This window comes from Sarcophilus harrisii, chromosome 5 (assembly GCF_902635505.1).
Source record: "Sarcophilus harrisii chromosome 5, mSarHar1.11, whole genome shotgun sequence".
NCBI lineage: Eukaryota > Metazoa > Chordata > Mammalia > Dasyuromorphia > Dasyuridae > Sarcophilus > Sarcophilus harrisii.
Genome location: NC_045430.1, coordinates 7,216,764 through 7,230,311, shown reverse-complemented (window position 1 = coordinate 7,230,311; position 13,548 = coordinate 7,216,764). Strand labels below are relative to the sequence as shown.

The window sequence follows — 13,548 nt, the reverse complement described above, 5'->3', positions numbered from 1 at the left end:
CTAGAGGATTTTAAGTACAGGAGTTCACATGCTCTTATGTCTATTCAGTGAGTCATGCTCACGGGTCCTAATCCTAGAGAATATTACATAAGAATAAATTCAAATAATGACCATGAAGATAAGTTGAAATTATTTAAGGAAATGTAGCGTATTCTTGAGAATTCAGCAAATAAACTATACTGGAACCAAATTATTATTAGAGTCAAGCAACAAGCATTTATTAAGCTCTTACTGGCTGCCAAGTCCAGTGCAAGGAATTGAGAATTACAAAGAAAGGCAAAATAGTCTCTGCCCTTCAAGAAGTTTGCATATTAACATGGTTTAATATTTAATTAATTTAATTTAACAAAATTTAATGACAATATTTTAATAGACGTTGCTATGCAGAACATATGAATCTCCAAGATACATGGAATGGAAAACTTTCAAAATATAAAGTACTAGCAGAAGAAATCCAAATCATGTGGATACAGGATGAGGTACCTGTCATACTCATGGTCCTATCATTGGTATGGTATCCTACCATGTATCCATGGTACCCATGGTATCTACCACTGGGCTTGTCCAGAATAGTTTTTCGGTTTGCTTCGCTTTTCCCTGAGGCAATTGAGGTTAAGTGTCCTACCTAGGATCACACAACTAGTAAGCATTAAGTGTTTGAGGTCAGATTTGAACTCATATCCTCCTGAATTCAAAACTGGTACTCTATACTTTGTGTCATCCAGCTGCTCCTAGAGATTTTTTTTTTTTAAATTAAAGCTTTTTATTTTCAAAACATTTGCATAGACAGTTTTCAACATTCACCCTTGCAAAACCTTGTGCTCCAAATTTTTTTTCTCCCTCCCTTTTCCCCACCTCCTTCCCTAGATGGCAAGTAATCCAATATATGCTAAACATGTGCAATTCCCTAGAGGAGGCTTTCAATGAACCCACAGAAGATGTGTATACCCCACCATTTTTATTCAATTACAAAAGCAGTTATTTTTTCCACCATGCAATCAGTGCAGAATATTAAATAGAATAATAATGTAATAACAAAATAATATGTATACGAAATAATAATGATAGAGGATAGTGATTTGGCTCAAGACAATTTATATCTGAATCCCATTGAAAAAGATGAAAAGGATGCAACAGCAACAGTAATGATAGATACATGTTTGCTGAAATAAATTAAGAGACTAGGAAAGTTATCAATATGGTCTACTGCATCAGTCATCTAAGGATGAGGCAAAAAATAACAGATAACAAATTGGATGAACTAAAGATTCCAAGAATAAGGAAGCCAGTTTGACCTCAAAGGTTATCACTGAGATTTAGGTACTTGAACCGGAACAGATTAGATGAAAAGGAACATGGAGACACCTTTTATCTTATTTTTATTTTATTTGGAGAAGCAATTTATATTAAGACAACAGACTCATGGGAGGAAGTTTAGGAAATGAACAGGACAAACATGTTGGAAAACATTTGTACAAAGGCCAATCAAAATAGAAATAGAAACAATCATAAAGATTACTTAGGATGAAAACCAAAAGGACAAATTAGATGAAAAGTTTGGGAAACCCCAAAAGCCTGGCACAGAGATGCAGTATTTACCAAACTACAGTAATAATAGCATTACCAAAATACAGTAACAGTCTTCAATTATTTAGACATCTGGAGCTCTTTCTCTTTGCCAAAAGCAGAATAGCAAAGAATATCCTCACTTTCAATAATGATTTCATTCTTTAAAACACAAGGAAACCTCAAGAGGAGCTGCTATTCTGGATATGATTTGTTAGACACTGTTGTTGAAGCACAAATTCTGGGAATCATGGGTGTTAAGGACTTTGCCTAAGTGAAAGGGCAGGTCAATTCTCTGAGAGCCTCCATAGATGTGAATCATAACACTTGAAGAAACTGCAAAGCAGCCTTTACTAACGCAGATGTTCCTTGTGGATTGGGAATGAAATAAATTGGAGGCAAGAGGGAAGAGGAAAGAGGTCAGAGAACACAACTGCCTCTCAGTCTCCTTGTACCATCATCATCCTCTCACATGAAGAGATCCACTCTACAGGTCTGAGTTAGACCTCCAGCAGCCACTGGCAGGTGGCTCCCTTATTGCAACGATGGGGACAAATGAGACCTCCATCTTGGGAATTGTAATTAGTAAAGAAGGAGAAATTAAGCAGAGTCTGCTAGGAGGAAGGCTATTCAATCCCACTTTGGATATGTTGAATTTGAGATCCCTAAAGTATATCTTGCTTGAGAATCTGAGCTCTCCCCCCTTAGACTTGAGGAAAGTTTCAAAAAGGTCTGGTGAGATCCTACCCCTGGAAATTCTATAACAGTCAATGGGAAATTCTCAAGAATGAAATTGAGAGAGAGAGAGAGAGAAAGAAGAAGAAGAAGAAGAAGAAGAAGAAGAAGAAGAAGAAGAAGAACAACAACAACAACAACAACAACAAAACAAATTTAAACAGTCAGAAAGGAAGGATTTGTCTGAAAAGGGCCCTATAGATACACAGGTTGCTTACCAATCAAATTTGAATTTTTGAATGGCATGTACTCCAGAATCAAGGGGAGGAAGGAAAAGGAAAAATCATCACATGCTCTTAGAAGAATGGCGTCAGAAGTGCTTCATTCAGAAGGAACTGAAGCTGGAACAGAGAGTGGAGGACAACAAAAAGGGACATCCCTCCCTCTCCACTCATTGGGTGGACTCCCCCACCGGATGGCCATCCTAGGTTCAAGGTACTGTGGTGGTTCCGCATCACTAAAATCACAGCTCACAAGTCCTCCTAATGTGTTTATCTTCAATAGCCAGAGGATGCAGTCAGTTCAAAGTTCAGAAAAACTTTTAATAAATTAGTACAGAAAAAAAAGGGAGGGGGGACAAAATATTTTCCACATAAATTTGGGGTACGGTGTCCCATAAATATAGTATCTGTGAAAAGTACAAACACATGCAGGGAATATGCATACAAATTATGGGGATGTGGGGAACATGCATGACTGGGATGGGTGCATGAAAGAATCCACATTAAGAGAGCATGGGTGGCTAGAGCATATTGATGGAGAGTCAACTCATCTTGCAGGGATATCAGATGTCTACTAGTGATATCACCCCCCCCCCCCCCGCCCCGCTCCCATCTGTCATCTTTGCTCCCACAAGTTACTCCACTGGACCAGGGTCAGTTATGGGCTGTTTCTTAGCTTAATGTTACCCCTCTTCCAACTTCTGGTTCCTTGGTTCTCGTTCCCTCAAGAAAGAGCAAACCTTGCCATACTTTCTTAACTACATATACTTTCCCCAGCTCTTTTAAAAAAACAAACACATGTTGCCCTTTTCCCCTTTGATCTGATTTTTCTTGTGCAGCATGATGAATATGGAAATATGTTTAGAAAAATTGCACATGTTTAACTTATATTAGATTGCTTGCTTTCTAGGCAGGGAGGAAGGGATGAGGGAGGAAAAACATTTAGAGCACAAGGTTTTGTAAAGGCAAATGCTGAAAACTATCTTTGCATGTATTTGGAAAAATAAAAACCTATTCAAATTGTAAAAAATGAAATTAAAAAGCAACACACACACACAAATAAAAACACAAAAAGTTCTTTACCCAGGACTCCAAACTGCCACCACCCTGGTGTAGGTCTTGGTCATTTTATGCCCAGATCTCTGCAATAATCATCCCAATTTTCAGTCTCTCACCAGTCTCATCCATCCTCCATTCACCTACCCAAGTGATCTTCCCAAAGAACAGGTCTGTTCGTGACTCTCCAGCTCGATAAACTGCAGAGACGCCGCACTGTGTCTAGAACCAAATATAAAAGCCATTCAATGTCTTTGTGAAGTACTTTACAACTTGGACCCTCCGATTTTTCCAGTCTTAAATTTTACTCCCTTCCATTCACTTAACTGTCCATCAACACTGGCCTCTCATACTCCATCTCCTATTTCCTTATAATTACTACTGGTTTCCTTTTAAGGCTCAGTTTGAGTCTTTACTTCCACAAGATGCCTTTTTCTGCTCAATCTCCTTCCTCCCTTCTCCCAATACCTTCCCCCTATGATGATGATGATGATGATGATAGCAGCTAGCATTTATATCTATATTTACAAATATATTTTATCTTTATATAAACTCTTTGCAAAGTGCTTTAAAAATATCTTGTTTAATCCTCCCAATAATGGGGTGGGGTGGGTAGGTGCTATTATAATCCCTATTTTGTCATTGTTGTTGAGTCCTTTGGATTGTGTCTGACTCTGATCTCATTTAGCATTTTCCTGGCAAAGATACTGGAGTGATTTGACCTTTTCTTCTCTAGCTCATTTTATAGATGGAATATATAGAGGAAACTGAGGCAGACTGAGGTTGGATTTGAACTTGGGAAGAGTTTTCCTAATTCCTTTCCTGTCTCTCTATCCATTGAGCCCTCACTAACTGCCCCACTTTACTAATAAAATAATTGAAAGAGGAGCTAAATGACTTGCCCAGAGTCACACAGCCAGTAAATGTCTGAGGTCACATTTAAACTCTGAGAAGTCAATGCTCTCTCTACCCACTGTACCAAACCCTAATTCTGATTACCTGCCATCTACCCTACAATATAGCCCTGTATATTGTATATATACATCTGTTTGCATGTCATCTCTCCCATTAGAATGGAAGCCCTTTGAGGGTGAAAACCTCCTTTTTGTTTTTCTTTGTACCCGCAGAATTCAGTAAAATACCTAGCACCTGGTAGCTGCCAGCCTGGGACCTGCCAGCCTGGGACCTGGATCAGAAACCTCACCCTAATTTGTGGTATTTATTCGTAGACTTTCCATTTTTAATCTCTGAAGGCCAGGCTAGCCACCAGGTGACATTTATTTGTTTAATGATTATTAAAAAGCTGTGGGCTTTCTATTGCTGGCCCAAACCGAGGAGAATCCAAAGGATTTATTTCGCTGATCTCTCCATTGGTTTCCTTTTTCTCTGGAGGGTTAGAAGAGGGGAATTCAATTCCATTTAAGAAACCTTTATGTCTGCAGTCCATCCAACTAGTTCTAGGGTTGAGTTCAATTCATGGATGGCTGTCCAGTTCACTTTGTCCCCACTCAGTTTCAAAACTAGTTTCTCGGCCAAGATCCAGGAAGGTGTACATTATTTGACTGAACCTCAGAGTCAAAGGTAGGAACAGGTTTTTTTTAGCAATCTTCCAGCCCACCAGCTCCAAACCATGCTGAATGGCTTCCCTTTTCCCCTTTCCCTTTCCAGCAGACATTTTTGTGTACCCCCCACTGGGATATAAGTAACTTCTCCAGATCCAGCTTTTTATTGATGACTTCCTTCCCAGACTCCTCAGCTAGGCTCACTCATGGCCTCTCACACTTTCTTGATGAAGTGCTGACTTCCACTTTCTTTAAATTAAAAAGGTTTCGCACAAATAAAACCAATACAGGCGAGATTAAAAGGCAAGCAGAAAGCTGGGAGAGGGGGGGGATTTACAGCTAATATTTCTGACAAAGGTCTAATTTTTAAAATACAGAGAGAACTGACAGACCACTTTCTCTCTTGCCCCTTTGAGGTTACTTTTCCCACCCCAGCGTCTCTTTATGTGTTGTCCTGCCCTATTAGAATGCAAGCCTACCTCTTTTCACCAATGAGATGATTCAAGCCACCTCCAATCATCTTGTGATGATGAGAGACATCTACACCCAAAGAGAGCACTGTGGCAACTGAGGATGGATCACAACAGAGCATTTTCACTCTTTTGTTTACCTGAATTTTATTTCATTTCTCATTTTTTAAAAACTTTTTGGCTTGATTTTTCTTGTTCAGCAAGATAATTGTAGGGATATATTGGATTTAACAAAAAAATAAAGTGAGAAAAAAAGAATGTAAACCTACAAAGGAATAAGGACTGTCTAGTTTACTTGTATTTGTATTTCCAGCATTGAAAGACATAATTTGTGTTTAATAAATGGTTTGTCTGTCTATCCATCCATTTAAACTTCCTGTCCATCCATTATCCTCCTCCCACTCATCCATCTGTCTATTGATCAATCAATACCCATCCATCCATCCATCTAGCTATATATTTTTTCTATTCCTTTATCTAATTATTCCTCCATCTATTTCTCTGTCTAAGCCACCAATTTATCTTGGGGAAAACAAGAGAATTTTTTAAAGAACGTCTGCTTCTCAGGAGCATCGTGCAATGGAATGATGATGACATTTAAGGAGCGAAAGATAGAGCTGTACAACTGTTTACATTTTTAAAATTGTTTTCTACCATAGATCTCTTTCGAAATGTATCTCTTCCTCCCATCCAGAGAGCTTTTTCTTGTAGCAAAGACTAAAAAGAAGAAAAATAGCATTCAGCAAACACCAGATACCACACTAAGAGGGCTCTATTAGATACTTCCTAATTCCCCACCTTGGCCACGAAGGGAGGGGCTGCTTGCTTCTTATATTGCTTCTGTTTTCTAAGGAAAATGATCTTTGGACTGGAAAGAAGAGAACAAAAAAAAATAGCTAGTAGGGAGTTGATACTCAAGATAAGGAAGGAGATAGTACGAGAGCACCTGCTTCCCTTAACATGTCCAAGTCACCAGGTCCCTGTTGTTGAACCACTGTTGGTGACCTTTGAAAGACTGGAAAAATGGAAGAGGTACCACAGGTCTGAAGAAGGGATGAAATGTTCCTATTTTCGAAGCAAGTGAAGGGAATAGAGTTTACAAATATAGGCCAGTGAGTCTGACCTCAATTCCTGGCAATATTCTAGGGAGTATTATTAGAGGGATGGTTGTTAGCATTCCAAAAGGGGAACAGTTATTAATAAGAGGTATTATGACTCCACCAAGGACACGTAGTGCCAGCTTAATCTCCTTTCCTTTGTGGAAAGGGTTGCTAGACTGGTAAGTCAGAGGAATCCTGGGAATATCGTTTTCTTATTTTTTCACAAAGCATTTAATATTTTTTTCAGGTTAGTTTTGTATAAGATAGAGAAATATGGGCTGTGGAAGATTCAGAATTGGTGGGTTAGCCACACTCAGAGAAATGATTCAAGGTTAACTTAAAGAGGGGGGGGGGGGGGGGGGGCTCCAGTGGAGTGTTCTAGGGATCTGGACTGAGCTGTGAGCTATTCACCATTTTAATCAGTGACTTGGATGAGGGATATTGGATAGTATCCTGGTCAAATTTGCAAATGCTATCGGAGAGAAAACTCTAGAGATCGAATGTGGATCAATGCATAGTATTTTCACTTTTTGTTGTTGTTTGTTTGCTTCTTTTTTTTTTCTTTTTCTTGTTTTTTTTTTCCTTTTTGAGCTGATAGCTGATATTTTTTTTTTCCACAGCATGACAAATATGGAAATATATTTAGAAGAATTGCACATGTTTAACCTATATCAGATGACTTGGTGGGGGAGAGAATAGTTTGGAACCCAAGGTTTTGCAAAGGTGAATGTTGAAAACTATCTTTGCATTATTTGGGAAAATAAAATAATATTTAAAAATTGTAGATGCTACAAAGCAAGGAGTTAGCGAATACACTGGAAAATAATCAGGAGTCAAAAAGATTTGAACCAGCCAGAACAAGGGACTGAATAAAATCAGAGGATGTTCATTATAGTTAACTGGAAAGTCTTATACTTATGTTTAAAACAATTAGTTCATAAGATGGGAGGGCTGTAGGCTAGAAAGCAGTTCATCTGTGAGTGGTGTGGAGATTTTAGGGATTTCCAAGCTCCTTAAGAATGAACAATGTGATGTGGACACTGTGTTGTATTGAAAATAGGCAGAGTTTGGGGGGATAAGGGTATGACCATCCTTCTGTTTTTTGCTTCTACCAGACCAAGTCAGTCAGGCTGCAAACATTTAGTAAGGGCTTGCTGTGTGCCAGGCGCTGTGCTAAGGGATGGGGATACAAAGAAAGGCAAAAGACAGTTATATTTGATCCTGGAAGTGATAAAGGATTACTAGAGGTAACCAGGTGAGACCCGGGTTCTAGAGGATCCGCCTGACAGCTGAGCCTGGAGTGGGGAGGCTTGAGGGACAGAGCCCAGACAGCAGGACTATTTAGTCGCCCAGATCAGAGGTGACAGGTCAGAGGTGACAAGGGTCTGGAGCAGATCTGGGGCAATGTCAGAAGAGAGAAGGAGCAGCAGTGGGAAGACAGAACTGCCAGGACTTGGCAACTCTGGACATGGGGGAGGGGTGAGAACGAAGGAGAAGCTGAGGATGACACATCAGTTTGGAGCCCAGGTGATTTGGGAGGATTCGATAATAATAGGGAAGCTAGGATTGGGGGGGGGGGGGTAATGAGGACAGCTTGGGGGCATGTTGAATGTCTGAAACCTTCAGTTGGAAATGCTCAGCAGGCAGTTAGGGCAGCAGGGAAGCTGGGGCTGGACATAAACCTGAGCATCATCTGCATAGTGATAATGGTGGAAAGCTGATGAGATCACTGGATAGTGTAGAGGGAGAAGGGGATTATGGAGGAGCCTGGGGGGACACCCTGGGTCAGCAGTGATTATTGTAAAAGCACAAGTTGGGGGCAGGTAGGTGGACCTAAAGCCTAGGAATCCCTAAATGCGTGGCTGCCTTTCCTGTCCCCAAATGGCCCTATTTTTCCTATGTTCTCTCCTATCCCCATGTTCTGTCATACCTCCATGGTCTCCCATATTTCCATGTTCCCCCCATCCCCAGTTTACTCATTCGAAGCTCAGGACACCTTCCATCCTATCCCCTGGTGCAGCAGAGTCAGCAGGCCCAAGTCCTGACCAGATTCTGACCCCACGCTCAGAGAAAACCAGCCAGGTTCTCTGACTCCAAATTAATCTCTTTCCACTGAACCATGGCAGCTCAGTTGGGTTATGTCCTCTGACATAGTCCAAGGTTTGGGGGGAGGGGAACCCAGGCCTTGGATTCCGGGGTCAGCTTCCAGCCCTTGGAGATGGGTGCTCCCTGGGGGCCTTAGAGATGGGTGCTCCCTGGGACCTCCAGACTCCTCATGCCTCCCCCGCCCCCAGAGCCCTACCCCTGGGAGCAGTTTCCCCCCACCCACAGGAAAGGCTGGGAGCCTTCTGGGATGGCCCCTGGCCTGGGCGACCATGGAACAGGGGGCGGGGCTGAGGCTCAGAGAGTCCCCAGTCTTCCTTCTCTGGCTCAGATTCTGCTCAGGGTTCTGGAGCGGGGGCTCTGGCTATTCCTGTTCCGACCTCCGGGAGGCAGCAACACTCCCTTTAGGTTATGGGTCCTCCAGCCCTAGATAGAGCTGGCTCTCTGTGTGTCTGCAGGGGGGGGGGGGGGGGGGGGGGGAGAAGGGTCAGCGCGCCCCGTGAGAGAGACCGAGGGGGGACTCCGAGTGCCCTTTGCCTTACTCGCTCCCTCCCTCCCCCCTCACTAGGGCATGAGTGGCGACAATGGGCTCCCTCTCCCCGGGGGCACACACACTGGCACAGGCGTGAATGCACAAAGCTAGCTTTAGTTGAACAGGTGTACATCTACAAAGAATAATTTACGCCTCCCCACCCACGCCCCAACTAGGCAAGAGGGACTCAGAGGCCTCTGGGAACATTGATCAAGAAAACGAAGATGCGTCGAGCTCCACGAGTCTTTGTGCAGGACCCTTTCTGTTGAGAGGCTCTTCCTGACCCTCTCAGGGTCAGCCCTGGAGATGAGGGGTCCCTGGCCATCGTCCTGGATTCAAGAGGCCCTAGGTCCGGGTTGGCATCCTGGGCATCCCCCCAGGGAGCATCCTGGGTTTAAGGGGACCCTTAGGAGTTAGAGGGGACTGAGCATCTTCCCTAGAAGTAGGAAGGTTATTTCTTCCAAGCTGAGCTGGACCCTTGGCATTTATTTCCCAGATTAGAAGGGTTCTGGACAGGTCCCAAGGTCCCTCAGGTTATTCCCTGAGCCGTGAGGGAGCTGTCATGTTTTCAAGGGCAGGGCAGCCGGAAGTGTCCTGGGAGAGGGGACTTGGGGGGACCCTAGTCACCTTCCTCCAGGTTAAGGGCTCCTGAACATCTCCCTGGGATTAGAGGGAAATCCTCAATCCCCATTAGAGGGCCATGAGTGTCTCCCCAAAGGTCATGCAGACTGGGTCTCATTTTCCCCATCTGTAAAATAGGGCCGAACTCAAAGACTTTTAAGGTGCCGTGAGGGAGGAGCCCTGGAGCTGCCACAGGTTGGGGCACGGGTGCAGGCTCCAGGTGGGATCCGGACAAGACTACTAACAAATAACAATAACAAAATACCCCATTTCTTTTGGATTTTAAGGTTTCCAAAGCACTCCCTCCAATACCCCAATGAGGCAAATTGTGTCGGTATGAATGGCCACCCCCATTTTGATGTATGAGAAAGTTCAGCCTCAGAGAGGAAAATCATTCATCCGGGGTCGCAAGTAGGGCCGCGACACACGGGGGTGCCTGTGCCGAGTTCTGGGGTCTTGGTGGGGCTGTAAGGGCGGGGTTGGCTGCTCAGCCGTAACTGTGGGGACTTGTGAGGTTCACGGGGGCCGACTCCTTCTTCCCTGACTGTCCCAAGAAATGCCTTAAGCGGTGGCTGAGATTCTGCAGCTGGCAGGTGCTGAAGGAACAGCCCATCCTCATGAGCTGGGTGTGGTGGCGCCGGGTGTGCCTGCGGCCCCGGCCCCTGGCCCTCCTCGGACCCTGGCCCCTTCCCTTGCCCCTGTGGACCCGGAGATTCACACGGTGTTGGTGATGGCGATGTGAGCGCAGAGGGTGCAGTTCCACAAGGAGCTCCGGGTGGGACTCTCCCTGACCCCCAAGAGCCACCGGCTCCTTATTCTGCACAGCCTGGAATGTAAGGTCTTGAGGGTATTGCCTGTCTGGGGGTTTCCTGCGGAAGAAAGGATGAAGAGCAATGAATCCGAGTTCCCGAGTCCCTTCAAACTGCCAGACATGAGAGCGGCCACCTGTTGGGGATGCCCTCTGGGGTACCGCCAGGGCAAGATCACAGCCCCCAGGAACCCAGCATGGGCACCAGTCATCAGGGTCACATGGTCCATTAACCCCCATCTACCCTGGGCAAAGGGCAACTCCCAGGCCTCTGTGGGTCACTGCTCCCTGGAATGTGGCCCACAGCAGCAGTGACCCCACCCAGTCCTGAGCCCCAGGGGAGAAGCCAAACCTCGTTCCGGCCTCCCTCACGCCCACCTGCGGGTTTTCAGTCTGGGCCTCCTGGATTTCACGGGTTTCATCCCCCCCCCCCCCCCCCTTCAAGGTTCCGGGCCCATGGTGCCTGCCCTCCCCAGCCCAGCTCTGCACCCGGATCTCCATCTCAGCAGCCCCCCCTTCCTACTTTGGATCCATGACCTCTCGGCAGACTGCCCCCCCCCCCCACCTTTGTGAACTCTATATCAAAGGGAACCTTGGGTCCACAGCAAAGAGAGCGGATTTTGCAGTAGGAGGACTTGGGATGAAGCTCTGGCTCTGACTCTAGCTAGTTTTGTGACCCTGCTGTTTCTCTCTGGGCCTCAGTTTCCCCCCCTGGAAAACAAGGCACTAGTTCTTGGGACTAGTCCTTTTTAGGGCTGTTGTGAGAATCATGAGGTAACAGCTCTCCTACTCCCTCACCCTTCAGTTAGAAAGCTGGAGAGGAGCAGGACTTAGACCCTGGGCCCCGGGGGGGGAGGGGGGCAGGAATGAGGGGAAGGGCCCGTGTATCCCCAGATTTCCAGGCTCAGATGATCTGACTGGTTTGGGTAGCAGCAGTTTGGGGGCTCCCTGTGTGGGAGGGCCACGGTCCTTCAGGAAAGGGGACAGTGTCTTCCATAAAAAGGGTATTCACTGAGTCTGGAGCAAATCAGGGGATGCGAGTTCAAATCCTGCTCTGAAGCTCACTGCCTGTGGGAGCTGGGGCAAGTCAGCTAATCTGCTTGGGACTCATTTATCCAAGGAGGAGTTTGCAGAAGACGGTCCCCTTAGACCTAGGTGGCCGGCAGGCAGCCAGGCCGGGCCGTTGGCCTTTACTCAGGAAGCCCTGAGCGCAAATCCTGACTCACACAGTACTGATCATGTAACCCGGGATAAATCGCTCAATCTCTGCCTCAGTTTTCCTCTCTGGAAAATGGGATGAATATCATCCATATCCCTGGACTGCTGGCGGCTCATGAATGAGCGCCCTTAACCCTACAGAAAACGCTGGCTATCCTTAATCCTCTGATTAGGATCCCTCCCGGTGCTGCCGCCCGGCCCAGGGACCGGCGGCTGCTCCTCGGGTCCCCATCCTGGTGGTCCCCTCCTTCTCCCACCTAGGCCGGACCCAGACCAGGGGACGGCGCCCTCTCGTGGACTAAGCAGCATTAACCCTGTGTGTGCTGCGGGAGAGAGCCACATTCCCGGCCTTTAGCCGGCCCCGCCCAGCCCCGCCCGGCCCCCCCACCCCCCAAAGCACTGGGTGTGGGTTCCCGCGGCCCACGATCAAGGGAGGCTCAGTTCTGAGTGACTGAAGGGGCTCTGAAGTAGGCTCCGGGACCTGGACCCCTGGAGGGGATCTGGGGCCCAAAGGGGAGGGGGAGTCCTTTGGTAGAAACGAGGGTGGGGTTTGGGGCTCCGGAGAACTCGGGGGTCCGGGGCTGGAGAGGGGCAGGTCAGGGGGCGGGCTGCACGTGAGAGGGGACGGCTGGGGCCCGAGGGGGCGGACCGAGCCCCGAGGGGGGCCACGTCGCACTCACCTGAGCCGGACCAGCAGCGGGTGCTCACTCGGGCTCCGGGACAGCGCGCCCGGGAGCAGGAGGCTCAGGAGGCTGATGCAACTGAGGGTGACGGGTAGGAGCCAGCCCATGGCAGGCGGGAGCTGCGCGGGGCTCGTGGGGGGGTCCGCGCTCCGGGCTAGGGCTGAAGAGATGAAGGCTGCCAGTGAGCCTCGAAGTGAGCCCCCAAGGCCCCCAGCCCCTTCCTCCGCACCTTGAGGCCCCGGGGCTCCTGCCCCCTCGGATCTCCTCCCTCCGGGCCCGGACCTGCTTTCCCCAGACCCCCGCCCCGGCCCTAGTTCTTAGGACCTCTCCCCCCACTTCCCCCCCCCCCCCCCCCCCCCCCGCCTTCCCGTCCCCCATCTGGAACAGGAGCTGGGGACCTTGGAGGGGCGCTCCGGCGGTCCGTCTGTCTGTTGGCACGGGGGCCCGTCTGTCCCGGGTCTGTCAGTGCCCGGTGAACGTGCTGGGGAGGGGCAAGTGGGGTGCTGGGAGATCCCGGGGTCAGGGCCGCTCGGGGGGCCTGGGGCGTCCGTCAGCGCAGCGGCCGGCAGCGGTCTGGAAGCCAGCTGGCTCTGTCCTGCCTCTGTCCTGGCTGGGTCTGTGGGAGGCGACAGAGCCCAGCTTCTGCTCAGGTTAAATATTCCCGTTCGGGCCGGGGCGGGGCTGGCCGGCTCTCCACCCCCTCGGCCTTCCCCGCCCCCATAGCTCTCCTGGCCCCAGTGGCTAGGGACCTGAGTCGGCTCCCCAACCCCCAGCCTGAGCAGGGGAGGGGAGGGTGGAGAACAGCCACAGCCGGGGTCTCTTTTGGGTTCTGGCCACTGGAAGGGCCATGGGGAGCACTGGCTGGTTATAGGG

At 47.7% G+C, this 13,548-nt stretch overlaps 1 protein-coding gene across 1 annotated transcript; it reads right to left on the bottom strand.

The window, feature by feature from the left end:
- Positions 1 to 10,214: 10,214 nt before the first annotated feature.
- Positions 10,215 to 13,291, bottom strand: ADM2 (adrenomedullin 2). Its single transcript, XM_031938553.1, has 3 exons — positions 13,074 to 13,291; positions 12,673 to 12,835; positions 10,215 to 10,835 (listed from the first exon to the last, which is right to left on the bottom strand). Exons 2-3 carry the CDS (start codon positions 12,780 to 12,782, stop codon positions 10,454 to 10,456), a joined length of 492 nt encoding a protein of 163 aa, XP_031794413.1. The 5' UTR covers positions 12,783 to 12,835; positions 13,074 to 13,291; the 3' UTR covers positions 10,215 to 10,453.
- Positions 13,292 to 13,548: the final 257 nt, after the last annotated feature.